Genomic DNA, 18864 nt, shown 5'->3' with positions numbered 1-18864 from the left:
GAGAGCTGTAGTAATTCCTTAGTCATGAAGGTTTAGAATACATGGGAATGGTTCTGTTGACATTCCCACTCACTGCTTCTTTATGGTTCACTGCACTTACCAGGACAATAGTAAGGGATTTACACTCAGGAGAGCTTGTTGTTACTAGCATCTAACTTAGGGGTATAATCTAAGGCAGAAATCCCCTGCTCTGATCTTTTCTACACTTCATAGTGAAAGATGCTGTCTCATCCTACAGATTGGTATGACATAAGGAGCAAGTACATTATTTAAGTGTTACTTCAAATTTTCCTGTCTGACCTGACTCTGATCTTTCTTTAAGCTGCAGTTACTGGAAAAAGCCACACTGAACAATTCAGTTTGTAATTCAAATATACAAATGCATTTGTTGAGCAAGCTTCTCAGCAGGTTAAAATTTGTCATGCTCCTGATACAGAAACTTCATGCTCATTTCCTTTTCCTATTACTATTTCCCTTAACAATCACTATAAATACAACCAGAAAAACCCTAAACTAAGAAAAATTAGATCAAAACCTAGATGATGTGATCTGAATTCTGAAAATATATTTAAATCATTAATATATATGAATTACTGTCGATTGATATTACTAAAATGTCTCAGAAGGAATACATTATGTGACAACACATACAGTATTCTGTAGTGTGAAAAGATGACACTGTTTTCAGTCTCCCCATAGTCCTTAGTGTTATTTTTAATGAACAGTGCATTATTTCTGTGAACGTATCAATTTGTTGTTGTATAAATATACATGCTTTCCTTACCCTGTTACCTTTGTCACCAGGGAGGCCAGGAAGACCATCAAATCCTCTGTCACCCTAGGAAAGAAGAAATAACAGCTTTAGTAAATGACTACTGCATTCTGTATTACTCCAAATAAATTGTGCCTTCTCTCTAAAAGTTAGTCTCTACTCTTGCTTATATTTAAATGTTTGATATTGAATGAAACACATGGAAAGAAGCACACAGATCAAACTCATGAAATTTGCTTTTATGCAGTACATCAAGAGAAGATGCCACACCAATTTTTTCACTGTGCTGTAATTATGCTATTTATAAAAAAGAAGTCCACACTGAAATGAAAGCTTGGTTCTAGCTGTAATTTGCAGTTGAAAAACTGACTTTACTATTGCTGATACTCTGTAACTAGAAACTTACTCTGAGGGACATGAATCATGCCCCAGAACCAAATTACTTCAAGGTCAGACCCCTTACCATTACCATTAATTACCATATTTTAAATGGATGATTGATTCTCAACTCACATCTAACCCAGCTATCTGAAACCTCAGTATTTTCACTTGAGAGAATAATTTTGTGGTGGCCTGGAAGAAACTGTGGTACCAACAAAAAATCTGCCTAGGCCATTCCGAGACTGAAATAAAGCCTCAGGTCTCACTATTATTTACCTTTGCACCAGGTTCTCCTGGCATTCCTCTGGCACCATCAGCTCCAGGACGTCCCTGCAAAAACCAAAAGGGATAAACATTAGAAAATGGAGTGGAAACAGCTAATATTTAAATATATTTAAATAGAAACTACGTACCCAATGTAGGATGGATCCATACACTACCTACCCTTTTGCCAGCTTTTCCACTTGGACCAGGGGCACCTTGAACACCACGAGGGCCCTAAATGTAAAAAGTATAATTCTTAGAATCACATTCATGTCAGCAAAAAGCTAGTTAAACAAGCTAGTTAAACATCTCTCCTCAAGAACAAGGTAAGATTTCTGTTACACACAAACTGCATTTTTACCCAGAAGATGCACTCTGGTTTCTAAATTCCTATGAGTTTAAAAAGAACACAGGCATACAAATTGTCCTTAGCACTACCAATTTTAACACCAGCTTTCATGAGATGGCACTAAACAAAGCGTAGTTTCAACATAAAAGCTTAAGTTTTATTCCATGGATTTGAAGATCTCAGTCCTGTGGTTTGATAACCCTTTTTTCTCTCATGCCAAAATTATTTTAGTCATAATTATTTGATGAAACCTAAAAAGTGCTTATTTCAGCTCTATAACTCATACACAAGCATGAGTTGTTCTGGTAAACAGCTCACATGCTGTCTTAGATTTACACAGCACAGTCTTAACTAGAGGGAGACCGTATTACTCCAGACTGAAAACAACTCCACTTTTCAAACACATGTAACCTTCACCAATGACTGCGTAGGTGTATTTTTCTCATCCCCCATGTAAATTTGTCTTTTTCAGGTGAAAAGTGCAACAGTAAGGCCTAGCCATCCAAAATTACCAAGTAGAAAGATAAAACTACTAACAATGTAAGACAGTAAACCAGAAGACTGACCAGGTGTTCAGAGTACTTCTCTGTTTAATTGCTTTGGTTTTCTTGTGAAAATATTCATGTGGAGTTTTAAGGGCACTTAATAATGTACCAAAACCATACCACTTATGATGTGTCAAAATCATTGTTCCAGATACTCCAATCATGATTTCTGTAAGAACCCCTTATTACTTTTAGGTTTAATCTGAAAGATTTCAATGTGTTTCAGTGCTCCATAGCATCATTGACCAGGAGCTGATATAGTAGTAAGCTAAGAAGAAAAGCATGCACTTATTCTTAATGACTTATTCTAGCTATGTCATGTCTTTCTTGAAAATATCCTGTTTAATTCCCAACTAAGTTCAACCTCTCTCACCTTATGAGATCTGATAAGATCAGAGCCCAAGGTCATACAATTGCAGACTGACATTATTTAACAGAGAAAAGAGCCTGAAATGACAATATTAAAACATGTTTTCAAGTGATGACACTCTACATGTGATTAGTTGCTCTTTGTTATATAAAGATTGTTATTCTCATATTTCAAAATAAACAACCAAGCTATTACATGCTATTAGGATAGCACTATAAAAGCCATTTTTCTTCAATGGTATGTGGAAAGAAATCATTGACTGGTTTCTTCTAAGTGATATGAATACATTTTCTTAAAACTATACACGCTCAAACTTAACAGCTAATATTATTGTACCTGAGGACCTGGTTCACCACTTTCACCCTTGGCACCTGCTGCTCCAGGTCCACCCTTGATAAAAAAAGCAAAATATACTGTTTAAATATACAAAACCCTCTTTAAATTAGTAAATTAATTTCTATAAATTAATTACAGGGAGAAAAAAACCCAAACAATCCCCTATTCATTAGAAGGTATGAATTCATCATTTGAATCTGCAAATACATCATGATATATTACTGTCTAAACACTGGGCCCAACTGGGCCAAAAATCTATTACCAAAGAAAACTCCCATCCATTCAAATGGGATCAAATGTAGCAGTTTGTTCTGTATTAATATTTGAGAGCTAAATATGAGCACAGTAAGAACATATGAAATGCAAAAGTGCATCCACTGTAGAGAAGCCACGTCTTTTTACGTTTATCAGTTTCTGTGCTGTACAGGAAGTAACAGTCACAGAGTTCAATCCAAAGATCACCATAATCAATGTAAAATACCCTGTCTAATCTTGTCATGAACTTCAGTTGTCTCTGTGCATCTGGCCCAGAAGAAGTGGAAAACCTATATAACTACATCTCTTTTCTATCATTAAATGACAATACAAATTTTCAGAGGAAGTTTTACTCATAAACAGACCTAAGCCAGATCTTCATCCAGGGCAAGATACTGTACATGGAACCTGGGGCAGAATTACTCAAAGTCTGTGTTTTCTTCATGGCGGTTTTGCAAAAATAGACAAAACAAAAAATCTCAGTGTGCTCACATAGAATACAGGCTCAGCAAAGGAACATACTGGAGTTTACTATTCTGGGCAAAAGAATTTTTGCTTTTCTAACCTCTGAAGCAGGTCACGACCAAAATGTATGGATTTAATATGAAACAAATATTGCAGGCCTTGAAAACTGATAATCCTCCTATATTCACCTTAGTGACCATTCAAAGAAAAAAATTGTCTCATAGCTTGACTTAATGCTGAGTCTAGTATCCTGGAGTGGAAGACTTGCAGTGTCCTAAGCAAATTGAAAATCAGATCCTGAGCTGGTACTGACAGTGAAGAGAACAATGGTGACAGCCTGTTTGGGTTTCCCCGAAGTAAACCCTGCTTTTAATTAACATAATTGATAACATTTAATATCTGTAGGCACAAATGACATATTGCATGCTGTGTTTATTAAAAATGTGAACTCCAGACTCAGTCAAAGCTAGTTTGGGATTTTGATTTCTATGTTTGAGATGTATAATAGCTGATATACTTTAAAATGGATCATATTGGCCACTAAATTAATTTTAAAAAATACACTTCCTATTAAAAGCAAAAGCTCCAACTATTTAATTCTTAAAGTAAGACAGGCACACAGACACTTGACAGATAAAGAATCTGTAGTTTCTTCTGGAGCTGTAGTCCAAAAATGTTGCCAGATCAAAGAGCTGGATTAATAGAGCCTCCTGGTGGCTTAGAAGCAAAACAACTATTAATACATTAATTTGTTGAACTTAGCCTACAGAAATTCATGAAGGCTTTTAAAACATGAAAACATGAGTATGAGGCCAGGTTATGCCACCACTAAACGTATGCAACCTACTGTCAATATTATTCCAGTCTTACAAATTAATTCCTTGCTTACAGCAGTTACATAGTTATTTTATCTGTACAGACTGAATGTTATCTTGCAGGTCTCTTGATTTAAATACACTTCTGGAAATAGTGTATTTGTAAAATAGATCCAGCATGTTTGACTATTTGCAAGCATCACATACCTAATCTCTATCAATCACGAACCTGTGAGCCAAGTTCTCTGCTTGGTAGCAACTATTTACGTTGGAAGAATTATTCTAGAAAAGAATTGCTCTTACACAGGTTTGCTTAAAAATACAAGTACAGTGATTTTGGTTATTTCAGTTTCTGGGGACCAAGTGAAAATTTACCTGAAAACAGTACATTTCACCTAGATAAACAGCCTGGTTTCATGAGACTGGCCAATTTGGAGCACAGCATAATCTGGAACAGACTTTTTTGATACTATATAAAGATGGGGCAAACCACTCTCAAGCCAACTGATAATACAACTTACTATGGTTTTAGTATCATGTAGCTTTTAAGAGTCACTGAAGAGAATGCTAAGCTGCTAGGATCAGAGAAGAACACAATCCAAAGTATTCCTTATACTTCCAGAAATATTCATTCAACAGTATGTAATTATTTTATGTCCCCCTGGGTTTTGTTTGTTAATAAAAGTGGTCACTGGAGGAAGTAGCACCAAGAGCCACTGAGGCTACCTTCCAGTTGCATTGTGCAGCTAAAATTGTACACAGGAGATAGAGAGTAACCTGACCAGTACTTTCTATTGGTAATAGTAGGATGTTATACTCATGTAAATAATATAGCCTTCTGCTTTCAAACTAATGGACACTGTACATTCAGGAGAGTGAGGATGAGAGAGAAGGAGACTGGAAAGGAAGGTCTCAATTATTACTGCTCAGCTATGGGCTGTTGCTGAAACATCACATTAAAGAACAAAAGAAGTGCAAACGAAGGGAAAGAAACTATTTCTTACCCTACAGTATCACCACTAAGTTACGACCAAATCTCCTCTACAACTGTGCCAATCTCATTGTGCCATCACAGTAGACAAAACAGCTTCCAAATTAAGTGCATCTTTTAAATATGGATGCCGTACCAACTGTAGAAAACAATTTCACTCTACATCAGAGTATAAATACGATCATCTGGGTGAAGGTTAGAAAAGACCAGTCTACAAAGCTTATGATCTTGGCTGCATCATTTGTTGTTTTGTATCATGGTACAAATGATTTATAATAGCTTTTTGAAATATAGTAAATGCTAAAATACATCATGTAGTGGACTACCGAGTCTGGAAAGTATCCATTTCCTAAAAGAGGAAATTGCAATTGCAAGATGGATCAGGTGGTTTTGCCTTGCTGAGTTTCCTACCTGGTTTTATTCTTTCATTGTAAATATTGTCTTTTAAAAATGTTTGTAGGGATTACAGAGGCAAACCTATCTGCAATTGAAAAGCTGATTTGCATGTCAACAGAAAAGCTTGTGTTCCATGTGTAAACTTTTTATCTATACATAAATAAATACTCAGCTTTTTGAATATCCACAAAGCTATTTTCCAGATCATTTGGTATTAGCAGTCAAGCCAAAGTCAGGACTGAAATAAAAATTGCTTCTAGGAATGTCTCTTAAGAACTTTCCAGATTCAGTTTAAATAATGAGCAAAGATAATTCTTCACACTCTTGCTTTAGTAGCTTCTGTAGAGTTTCATATTTACCACAAGAAATTTTATTAATATTATTACTGAGATTACTGATTGCAGAGGCATATGTAATTAATTACATAAAATTACTAGTTTTGTAAGTTCTCCAATGTGCTATATCCAAGCACCCCAAAATCTACAGTAAAAACGGATATAGTATTCAGGTTGCATTGCGGACCTTGAATAAGAGCACAAACTATGGCTTTAGTTCTATCAGTTTCTTTCGAAATAAAAGTGGTATAAATACAGAAGTGTAGGCAAGGCCAGAATGAGATTCACTGACTTGCATTACTGCGTTCTTAAACCTATGCCCCTGTGTTGTTTACATACCACAGGACCTGGTCTTCCAGTGAGTCCCATGGGACCAGGTGGACCTCTCATAGCAATCTGAGGAAACAAACAGATCAAAACCACTGGTATCAAGAAAAAGCTGCCAGCCAGATACAGATTCAATTTTAATACAATTTCATAATGCATTAGTAAATAGCCCCCTGTCATTGATTCAGTTTTGAATAAACATAACTACTGTGATGAGATGATGATTAAAACTCTTCACATCCTGCATGATATAAAGTGGATTTTTTTTTGGGGGGGGGGACCTGTATCCTTGTGATAGTTTCGTTTGCAGGCTCGTTATGCTCACCCTGGCTTGCTGAAGAATAGCTTGTGCTTGAGCTTCCTGAGCTGAGATTGTTGGGCCCTTCTCACCATCTCCACCAAAGCGGAACTGCAAGTACCAAAACAAGAAAAGGATTCAGAATTTACCAAATTACAACCATACTTGTTCTGAACTACAACTGTGTAAACCAAAGACAAGCTCTCAGTTTTTAGTTCAATCCACTAACTTCAGAAGACTGCTGCACTGAGGCACTGGATACAGCATGAATATTAAGTCATTGGTTATAGGTTAGAATTGAAATGCAAACATTTTCTTTATTTCATAGGATTTGGGGTTTTATTTTGTTTCCAAAAGAGGCTAAAATAGACTCTTAATTGTCTGCAAAACCTCATTAAAAATGAGGGGGTTATATATAGCAAAAGTAATTAATTCTCTATACTTTGGTAGCTACCCACAGAAAAGTGCTATTCAGTTTAAGGCAGACTTCAATTTCAATGATGATAAAGAGCCATGCATCCCACAAAAGGCGTCTCTCACATGTGACTTGGTGTTTTCTGCAAGACAGTCAGCTACTGCTAATATAATTCCCCTAAGTAGTGGCATTCTCCCATCACCTAATTATTGGTAAGCAAATATTTCTGAGACTTTACTTACCTTGCTTTACTTCAAAAATACTGTCCCTTCATTTACAGATGGTTTATCAGTTCTCTGCGATAGCAGTACTTATCAGAGCTTTCACATACACACATACACACAAAATTAATTCCATGTGCATAGTATTTCTCATACCACTAAGCTGCAAGATACTTTAACAGCTTTGTGCTTGTTCCTCACCTGCTGTAACAGATGGTGTTTTGCTTTGACTCTAGGGGGAGCAGAGCTGGCTATGTGCATTTGTATTTCTATTCAAAGGATGCACTGACTCTTCAAAGAGGACACTGAAGTCCAGTGGAATACTTAAGATTTTCCACATCAAAGAGGCTTGAAAGTATACATGTCTGCTGGGAGTACATGTCCTCCATGCAACGGCAAACTCCTTGTTTAGGACATACAGTAGCAAATAATAGTTACTGTTGAAAACATAGGGAGGATTTCAGTGAGTGTATTACATTCCTGTAAGTTCCAATCTGGCAGCCATGGAAGAGCTAAAGCATATTTTGTTTGAGGAATATAAGGTACCATATAACCTTCAAATTCTTACAGCATACAGGAAAGCCTGTATCATCTCTCATTCAAAAGACAAAATCAGATGAGAAAATACCCACACATTTCTTGAAACACACTTCCTCTTTTGGAGGCTGGCTACTCTGCAGTCTAGTAAGCCTCCTACTTACCGGCAACATTAACATGGTACCCGGGGGACCTGCTAAACCATCAGCACCAGGGAGACCAGGGCGACCAGGAGGACCCTGAGGACAAAGGATGAGACCAAAAAGACAGCTACATAAGATGAACTTTTTGAGTCACATTTGTGTTCATGACACACTTACAGAATCATAGAATGGTCTGGGTTGGAAGTAACCTTGAAGATCTAGTTCCACCTCTGCCATGGGCAGGGACACCTCACATCAGACCAGGTTTCTCCAAGCCCTGTCCAACCTGGCCTTGAACACTGCCAGGGATGGGGCAGCCACAGCTTCTCTGGGCACCCTGTGCCAGCACCTCAGCACCTTCACAGGGAAAAACTTCTTCTTAACATCTAATCTAAGTCCACCCCCTTTTATTCTATTTAAAGCCATTCCCCCTTACCCTATCCCTACACACCTGTGTAAAAAGTCTTTCTCCAGATTTCTTGTAGACCCCATACAGGCACTGGAACCTACTCTATGGCCTTTCCAGAGCCTTCTGTTCTCCAGACTGAATAAACCCAAGTCTCTCAGCCCATCTTCACAGGAGCGCTGCTCCAGCCCTCTACCACCTTCATGGCCTCCTCTGGACTCATTCCAACAACCTCACACCCTTTTTATGTTGGGGCCCCATAGCTGGACACAGGATTGCAGGGGGATTGTCATGAGAGCAGAGTAGAGAGGAAGAATCCCTTCCCTTGACCTGCAGCCCAGGATATAGTTGGTTTTCTGAGCTGCAAGCACAAATTGCCAGGTCATGCTCAGCTTCTTATCACACAACACCCCCAAGTCCTCCTCAGCACTGCTCTCAATCCAGTCTCCACCCAGCCTGTACTTCTTTAATTAATATTATTATAATATAAATCAATACATAATATAAATTGACATAAAATACATAACAATGTTATAATATGTTAAATATGTGTTATAATATGATATGATATAGCATATTATATATAATATAAATATACTATAAATATGATTAAAAATATATAATATATATATTTCTCACAGCAATTTGTATGCTGAAGTTCTACTAGTTTTGTAAAATAACCTTAGGTACCACAAAATAATTTCCTACTAATAGCACACTAAAGATAAATCTTAGATTGAGAATTACTACAAATTCAGATGTAAGATATTGAATAAACTGTTTTAATTGTTAAAAAAAAAACACTACATAAGCAAGCAATTTGAATTAAGTTTAAAAAATAGAAAAATAATTAAATGCATTTGCAAGGCACCCACAGAACCTTTACTCTGACCTGCAGTGACTTGATGCCATAGGATTATGAGTCTTTGTGAAGATTAGAATTGAAATATTAGATCAGAAGATGCAAGATCAGTTTTTCAATTTCTTATTCCATTGCACCATTTTATCTGAGTGAAATTCATCCCTACAGTAAGTAAAAGTGGGACTACTCATGATCCTCTCCAGGTTTTGTTCTTTCATTTCTCAATTGTCTCATATCCATTATTAGTATTAGAATGATACAATGATTTAGTCCAAAAGCTGAAGCACCATGGGCAACTACAAAAAGTGGTGGATTTCTCAACTGATTTTTCTGTGCTTAAAAAACACTCTCAATTATATATATGTTATATGTGATATATGTTATATATTATATGTTATATATATTATATGTAATTTTTAAAATTAAGAAATGCACTTTTCTTGAGTGGTAATTTTCTCAGAATATCACTTTTTAAATTTTTTTATTTAAGACGAAAAGTAGTCAGAATAGTTACAGCAAGAACTAGAATCTTTTTTCATATACACTGATTATTGTTTAAATAAAAAAACAAACCCATTCACATATGTTTAAAATACAAAGCAAGACATGTTATCACATTAGGATGGAATCTGATGGCAGAATCTGGTTGCAGAAATCTGTTCCCACAAGTTTGGTAATTTGTTTCTACAATTACTTATTTGTGAAATGTGTCCCTTTTTTATATACAACATGAAGTCTGTTCCATAAGCACATGATGTGTTTAGTCAAGAATTTCCTTGTGATGAATTCAGTAACCAGTTATTTTAAAAACTGAGTAATATCAGTAGTTATGACATTATAATGTGTTAAAATTCCCATTTTACAAGCCTAAATTCTAAAATATGTTTAGTTAATCTATAGGAAGGCACCATGAAAGAAGTATGGATGCTGACATTATCAAGGTGAAGCATTGTTGGGATTTTAACATTAATTCATTCAGCAAAGTAATAGCATCTTCTGAACATCCACTGTGCACAGATACAGCATGAACACAGTGGACTTGTGAGTATACTAACACTCATGAAATTCAGGAAAGCTTTTTGGTAACATCTTTTCCTCAAATAAATATATTTAGGCTTTTTCAAAACAGTTGTGGCAGTAAGAAAAGGCTTGTGAGAACATGTACAACTAAAATAATAGCTTACATTTCAATTATACTCATGACTGGATAAGGTTCTCACGTGGTACATTATTTAATATGGCAAATAAATTCTCCCTAGATCATCTAAATGTTATTTAGCTCTTTCAGTATTTCCATGTGTATTTTGATTCTGCAGAGCTTATTTTTCTCTGCATCTCTATATGTTATATAGCTCATTCAAATCCATATGAAATGCTTGTACTTATTGCTTTGTTATCATTTTTAAAAATTTACATCAAAGCAGAGAAATATAGACAAATAGGTACTTGACCTTTTCCATGTATTTACAGTACATATTTCTACCACTAAGGAAATATTTGTCCAGTTTCTCAGTTGATTTGCTCAGCTGATTAAATCAACCTCAGTTCTACTGGAATTTCTTAGCCTATGTTTATATATTTCAGATCAGGATAGAACCCACTTAATCTTGTAGCAATTAGTGCAAGACGTACCATGAATACACAGGACAATCTGTTTGTTGACTTACCCTTTCACCAGGGTCACCTGGGGGACCAACAGGACCTTGTAGACCTGGGGGACCTGTTAGACCCTATGGAAAATTAATAACATTATTATACTGAATTCTTGCAGGATTTTTGAACTATTCTTTCTCTGGAAAGTTATGTTGAACATGTGTTTTTACAAAATAATTTATCAGGCAGCATACTTTTCTACCTTAGAAAGAGTTGTAGTCAACATTCAAAAGTTTGCTTTTCACGTGTGCTCAGCTTGTAGCAAGCTGTCACTAAAAATGCCAGAGATGACCCTTTTTTACTCCTGTCCAAAAATGCTAAGTCAAATATGATGCCATTTGGGAATTACAGTAAGACCAATATTAATTGTGTTAACCCATGAATACTGAACCACAGTGGATAAATCAAATTCAATAAATAAAAATTGTGGTTAATCTACTCACAGCAGGTCCTCTTGGTCCCGGTGGTCCTTCAATGAGCATACCCTGGGCAGGGGGATAAAACAAGATACTAAATTTGTCATGTTTTGGACAAAGCCATAAAACATCTTTTTAATGCTGTTAAAGAGTCAGATGTGAATGATTCTGGTTATTTCTATGGTGTGGGTCTTACAGCATCTCCTAGTTCCTTTTTTTGGGTGCAGATGCTAGTTCAAATTCCAGGTCATTGTAAGACCTACGAACAGCTTTTACTGGGCTTTCCATAGGAAGGAAGACTGGACAAAGAAGCTGGAAGCCAGCTTAGTGAATTCCAACAATTTTGGAGATTTGCAGTGGAGATCTCTTTAGTATTATGGTTGTAAACTAAACATATCTTGCAATGGGTTAACAAAGCTGTCGTTTCATGAGCTAAGACACTTTGAGCTTCTTCACAGGTCATGACTGAGAGTAAAACATCGTATTTGAAAGTAGTCCCTGAAAATATCAGAAGAGTAAACCAGACTGGCATGCAACTTCTGCCAGATACTATAAAACTATTATTTTTATATAAACTATGCCTTTTTTAAAACTCAGTTACTTTTGAGTTTTCACCCGTCAAACATAATGCTACAGTATAACTTTGTCCTCCCTCAAACATAATGCTACAGTATAACTTTGTCCTACTGAAAAGGCCACTTCGTTACTGTACTATGAGACTGGAAAAATTCTGTAAGCTACCGATCCATTACTGTGCTTATGACCAAGTTGTAACCTCTGAATAAATTATTTAATTAAACTTTTAGCAGTTTGATTGCACCAGCACAGGTTAAACATGCAAGCATTTATTTAACTTCTCAGAGGGACCTCCTTGCCTGCACTGAAACCTGTTGCTGGAAGCTATCTCTGTAGGTTTGTCCAAACTGTAGTTACTAAATGGCCTGAAGAGCAAATCTATGCTCTGTTTTTCTCTGCACAAGAAGAGTCTCCTTGGCTTAAGGAACATGTGTTAGTCCTTTGTGTAGCTAAAAGAGAAGGATGAACAGGCTACTGTCTGTATCACTTTTACACCTACCACCCTGCAAGTGATTGTTTCAGAGATCATGGATAAGGTTACTCCCATCAACATGGTTTGATACTGATGTATCAACAGTGTACATAGTTATATAGTGCTAAAGAAAAATTCATCCATGTCTGTACTTACAGGTTCAATCACAGCTGGTTCTCCCTTTTGGCCTTTTTCTCCATAAGCCCCATGTCCAGTCACCTAAGAAGTGAAAACAGCACCAAAAATTAAGTAAGTAGAAGGTCCAAGGATCTGGTAAAATAACGAACTGCAGCTACCTGTAACTGAAAGCTAAAGCTGGAATTGATCTGTGCTACGAAAAATACATCACAAGCACAAACCATGTAAATAAAAATATTTAATACATGAGAAGCGGAAAATGCAAAAACTGCATGTGTACTTTTCAAATTATTAGACATTGGCCATTTGTATTTTCTGAATTAGGTGCAGTAGCTTGCATCCCATGGTTTGCATTCAGACTTTGGAGCTAGAATTTAGAACTTCAGTGTGCAAGTCACAGAGTTATTTCTTTGCTTATTTGAATGGACATATCCTTGGCAATTTATAACGATTCTTCACAGCTTTCACTGTTAAGCAACCCTAAAGTAAGCTGGAAAAAAAAGATCCTTTAGTCCCATATGCACAGTACTCTTTGAGCTTCTAATTTCTTTAATTAGACATTCTAAATATTTTAATTAGTCTGTGAAGAGTATATGACTTTATGGCATAAATGGGAAAGTGGCCTTGTAAACATTAAATATTTCATGGATAGCTAGTTATGCCTCCTAACTACATGAATTAGCATCAACTGCAAAATCCTTTTAGGGTCAGCCCCATGGAAGTTTTGGTTTCAGCATTAAGATAGCAGAAGTACTTAAAACAGTAGGTCAATAACACATGGTAATGGCAAAACACAGACAGATTCAAGTCTCATACAAAGAAAAAGGAACTAATGTCTTTTTCAAGCCATGACATAACTATTTTTATTTGGAAGTAACTCTCTTGATTGCTAACATACCCACTAGACATCAAATTCAGCTCTGATCAGATGAAAAATTGAAACACTTTCTTTTCATTTCACTACAGTGATTCCACATTTCCACTAAATAGCTGGGGATTTGAAAATATTAGGGATAATGTTACAGTATTCCAATATGAAATATTTTGCAAAGAAAAAACAGAGATTCATGGCTTATGCATTTTGTATTGATTTATAAAGGCATGGTTTGCACTTGTGCCTTTATAAATCAATATAAACAATGCAATAGTTTACAAAAATAAAGTAGCAAGAGGTAGAGATAATTACGTTTTCTTATATTAATGAAAATTGGTTGTAAAAAATTACATCACATCTCCATCTTTGGAAATATTGCCTTTTTTTTAAAGCTTCTGGGTACTGCCAGGTACTGACTACTTTTCGTCTTGCCTTTTTTATCAAAGGTAGAACTTCATTTGCTTTAAATATATCCATATGTCAAAGGAAAATTATATGATGTCTCTGGTTCAGCAGATGAGAGTTGTAATAAAGCTGGCACAGGTCAGAGCCTGTGGTCTAATTCAAGCTCCCAGATTCCTTCAGTTTTGTAGCAAGGAATTTCAAGTTGAAATTTGCACCAGGGAGTAGAGTCTACACAGTAATCTGCTTAATGCAGGTACAAATGGTGCCTTATGGGCTTCTTGCTTTGTAGATAATCTGATTTTTCCTGTGTCATTCTACCATAGTGTCCCCAACTGAGCTAGAAGGAAAACAGTAAGCTTGTATCACATTGTATAGATAAGGATCATTTAAAAATACAATGACCCTAACAGGTCTTAGAAAGGAATGAAAAATGAAATAGAGAAGTACGGGTTTCAAGGTTGGCAGAGAAAAGCAACCTCACAATATCTGCAGTTATTTCTTGGATCCTTTGTAAACTGTTTTACATTCATGAGAAGAAAATAAAGACAAGACTGAGCAAACACCGCAAACAAAATTCTTCTTTCCTACTATATTCAAGGGCTTCCGAATCAAAAATCCAAATGGGAATAAATTTTGCTTCAAGTCTCAGTCATATTAGTTTTCTTTGCAGCTTCCACAGTCCAGGATACTGGAAAACAAAGATCTTGGTGCAACTAAAGTAAAATGAAAGCCTTGCTGTTAAGTCTGTGATTAAATCAGACTGAGAGGGAGAGCTATAAAAGACAAAAAAAGAGTATGATTCACATGATCCACCATGTCATTCTATCTTTCTTTATATATACTGAGCTGTTAAATCGCTCCTTCAACATCATAAACCTGTCACCATTGACTAAGCTTATTTTCATGAAAGGGTTCAGATCTACACCTTCCCACTCATGATTTTTTAACTTGGGAAGTAGCAGAAGCTATAGGATTCTAGACATCTATAAGCATTTCAGCTTCTTTGGGTAATCATATAAAACCATTAATTACAGTACTTGCACCTGCATTAGAATTTATATTCTTTCCAGCTTTAGCTCTAGTTGAGCAAGGTTTTTTAAACTGATCATTTTATCATTTATTTTTGAAATTTCACCTTGTCTTTCCTTTCCCTCCCATCTTTGCCCTCCCTTACTCCCTTCAGTGAAAGAGAGAAAAACTTGACATTTAATACAAGTAGAAATATCAGGATTACTAGAACAAGAGGATGGGTTTGACCCAAAGCTTATGAAAAGTGAGAATATATCTACTGTGTACAACGAGCTCTGAATTAGGGTCTATACATTTCTGAAACTGTATAACTATGAAAGAATTGCTATATTAAATTAAGCTGCATTATGCTTCCAATCAACTTACACTTGTTTCTGTGATATCAGTCTCTGCAGGAACACCTGGACCAAACTCCTCATTAGTGGAATCAGTTGGTTTCTCTTCATATTCTTTATATTCATAAAAATCATATTCGCCTAAATCTCCATCTACCAGCAGATCAGATTCACTGAGGTCTACTCCTCTGCTTCCATATTCAGTTTTTTTATCATAATCCTCTCCAGTTATATATTCTTCGGCAAACACTTCTTCAACAGGCTTTTGCTATTCATAGCAGTGCAAAGATTTGGGAATAGGAGGAATATGTGGGTTATTGTTAGTAAAGCAATGTAAGCATATGCGGATCCACCATGATGACTTGTCAAAAGAAGAAAGAACAGTAGAACTACAGCATATTGTCTTTTAATTAGAGTCTGAAGGAATGGAAGTCCAGCCTTTCAGAGTAATTAAAAGATATTTAAAATCTTTGTACCACTGTAAAAGTGGTACAAAGAAGTAATGCTTTCATATATATGCTTTCTTTTTTACTATTTCCAAAACCACTGAATTCAATATATACAGTACACTATATGAACTGCTTGCTTAATGTTACTTCAGTGTCAAACATAGCTGTATTTCCCTGCTTGGTTTCACACTTACAAGGATTCATGAATAAACACATGCACTGCAATGGGTGAGTAACTTCAGACCAGTAACAATTTACAAGAACACAAACATCATTTTAGTTAAGCCCAGGCCTCTTCATTATTTTGTGTCTATAAATACCAATGCTGAGCTAAATGTTTCAATTTTTCTTTTTACTGATCTTGCAGTTTATTATCACTCAGAGTTCATGTCTGTCATGGTAATTTCTATATTTTTTGTCCAAGTCAAATTCCACCAGAAAAACTCAGATTAATTTTAACATTTCTGAAATCCAAGCTTTCAAGTATGTAAACTGTCAAACCAAGCAACTAACTTACAAGCACCAAAGCAGTTTAAAAGAATTGCTATATTTGAGATGTACAAAAACATTTGTGAATAAAAAAAGAGGACTGCTTTATCCTGTTACAGAGGTCTCCTGAAAGTATGATTTTGAAAGAAATCAAAGTTCAGGTATTTTTAATACGAATATGAGATGATCTAAATACTATGATCTAAAAATAAATATACTAAGATGCTAATCAACGTCTGGAGTAATTAAAAATATTTTGATCTAATCAGGACATTGAAATACATTGCTATTAAAAATAGAAGGCCAGACTGATTAACAGCTGCCTTACTCCAACAGCTACAGGACTATGCCTTTTGCCTTAGAGTCAATGCAGAGCTGAAATAATTCTAAGCCAAATTTTGCCTTTCTGCAGAATTGCTCCTGCTACAGACAGCTTTTAGCACTTTGGATTTACCCCATTACCACTGTTGTACAATTGACCTATAACTGCCCAATAAACAGCATGATTTGAATATTCCTCTATCAATCAGCTTGTGAGAACATGTGATCTAACACAAGAACAGTTCACAGTAGAATAAGAAAAATATAACTCAATTCACCTTCACCTTCTAAGACACATAGGAGGAAAAACAAAAAGAAATGGGGAATCATTTTCTCCTTTCCAATGTTCAGGGAGCAGTTTTGTACATCTTTTAAGCAATATATCTTCATTTTAAAGGAAAATGTAAAAAAAATTGAAAACAGTATTTCTTATAATCAGCCATGATTTTTTCTAAAACTAGCATTAATTAACATGCATACGTATTAATCAACACGGGTGTAGTAATCTTACCAAAATAAAGTTTAGGCTTGTAACTGTGGCTTTCTAAAAATGTGGTTTCTAATGTAAGTCAAACTAATAATTTCAACTTTTTTGACAGTTCAAAATACATTTCATTTGAATAGAACCTCAGTGAAAAATAATTTCGTTTTGTTATCTGAAGATGAGGCCCTTGGTGACACAGTTTAGTGGTGGCCTTGGCAGTGCTGGGGGAATGGTTGGACTCGATGATCTTAAAGGTCTTTTCCAATCTGGTTGATTCTATGATTCTATGAAGAATTTATTAAGGAAAGAAGATCTAAGAAGAACTATTGAAAGAAAATAATGGCTCCTGACTCAACTTCAATATGCTGCTATGGTTGCAGCTTTTCTTCATCTTGTGTTAGGCTTGTTTTATGCTGCATTTTAAGAACCACAGGAAAAATTAAAAACTTCACTTCTTATTAGATCAGGAGGAGGATGGTATCTAGTATTTAACCCAGTTTATACTAGACATAGCTCCATTCACATTCATACTGAATGCAACAACTCTGTGTTCCCACAGCATATATCACTGAATGATTTCCAGAATCATGAACTGTACAGTCTAAAGATTTCAGCAGATCTCTACAGAACTAATGGGAGTTCTGCCCAAGAAAACAAGAGGTTCTGAAAGTAGGCTTAGAAAGCATAAAGTCACATTAGCTGCTGTTGCAAATATTTACATTCACACAGATAGACATTCATGCTTTTAAAATAGGTTTGTGGGGTTTTTTAATCACTGTTACCTGGTGGGCAAGTATTTTTGCCTATGATTTTCTCAAGAATCCTTATTACCTCATTGCCTTCTGTAGTTCTGGAGGGAGCTTCTGTCTGGGGCCCATAGTCATTTTCAGCTATGCTATACTCTTGAAATCCATCCACAACATTTGCCTAGTATTAAAGAAAAAGTACATTATTAAAAAAAGTGCTGTAGGAAAAATTCCAGTTACCATTTTTATTCAGGTTATAGTATTAGACAGACGTATTCATCTAATGGGGTTAGGTAGATTTTTTCTTATTATTAGAGATCTTCCAGTCTTGGCCTGGGAAAGATCTTTATTATTTCTTAGCTACCTTTACCCCTAGTTTGCCTTTTGTTGCTGCTTGATAACTTTTCTTCTTCTTGGATGCATATTTATCAGATTTTTTGGTTGTGGCCTTTTGGGGTTTGTCCTTTGAGCCAGTGGCCACTGTCCTCTTCTTCTTTTTGACCTTGGCTTTCTTTTTCTGTAAACATTATGAAAGATGGAATGGGAAAACATAAATAAAATGGAAGGGAAATTGAGAATGCATGAATGAAAAAAGGGTAACCAAATGTGAGATGAATGCTGTCAGCTGTGAGACCTTCTATCTCTAACTGAAAGCAAATGTTACAGCTCCAGAGTAAAGAAATGAGAGAAAGGAAAACATTAAGCTTATATACAGAACACACAAATTGACAAACCATGTGGTAGGGGACAGCTGGACACCACACAACAAACAGATCAGATTCTGTTACCTCTGTTTGTGCTACCGTCTCTTCGAACACTGGGGGTCCCTCTGTTACAGAATCAGTTTCTTTATAATCTGCATCCCCATACTCATAGTCATATTCGATAAAATCTTCTGGTGCATACTACATTGCAAATGGAAAAATATCAGGCATTCCCATGTTAGTGGTAGAAAACTAGATCAGCAACACTGGAAAGCATCTTAACCTTTACT

The 18864-nt window shown here is 35.8% G+C and overlaps 1 protein-coding gene across 4 annotated transcripts in view; it reads right to left on the bottom strand.

Moving 5' to 3' along the window:
* COL11A1 (collagen type XI alpha 1 chain) overlaps positions 1–18864 on the bottom strand; it is a 168456-nt gene that overhangs the window by 91821 nt on the left and 57771 nt on the right. Inside the window, exons 6-19 of one of the 4 annotated variants that reach the window (XM_031054761.2) lie at positions 18659–18775; positions 18235–18387; positions 17956–18051; positions 15413–15649; positions 12757–12819; positions 11580–11621; positions 11151–11213; positions 8237–8311; positions 6927–7010; positions 6614–6670; positions 3018–3071; positions 1598–1651; positions 1430–1483; positions 785–838 (exon numbers count right to left, since the gene is read on the bottom strand). In XM_031054761.2, coding sequence (XP_030910621.1) covers positions 785–838; positions 1430–1483; positions 1598–1651; positions 3018–3071; positions 6614–6670; positions 6927–7010; positions 8237–8311; positions 11151–11213; positions 11580–11621; positions 12757–12819; positions 15413–15649; positions 17956–18051; positions 18235–18387; positions 18659–18775 — 1203 coding nt within the window. The remainder of the gene's footprint in view (positions 1–784; positions 839–1429; positions 1484–1597; positions 1652–3017; positions 3072–6613; positions 6671–6926; positions 7011–8236; positions 8312–11150; positions 11214–11579; positions 11622–12756; positions 12820–15412; positions 15650–17955; positions 18052–18234; positions 18388–18658; positions 18776–18864) is intronic. The other 3 variants (XM_031054762.2, XM_005140969.4, XM_031054760.2) reach the window with 3 other exon arrangements.

This window comes from Melopsittacus undulatus, chromosome 6 (assembly GCF_012275295.1).
Source record: "Melopsittacus undulatus isolate bMelUnd1 chromosome 6, bMelUnd1.mat.Z, whole genome shotgun sequence".
NCBI classification, from domain to species: Eukaryota; Metazoa; Chordata; class Aves; order Psittaciformes; family Psittaculidae; genus Melopsittacus; species Melopsittacus undulatus.
Note: the sequence above shows the minus strand (reverse complement) of the source record. Positions and strands in the feature narration are given on the sequence as shown.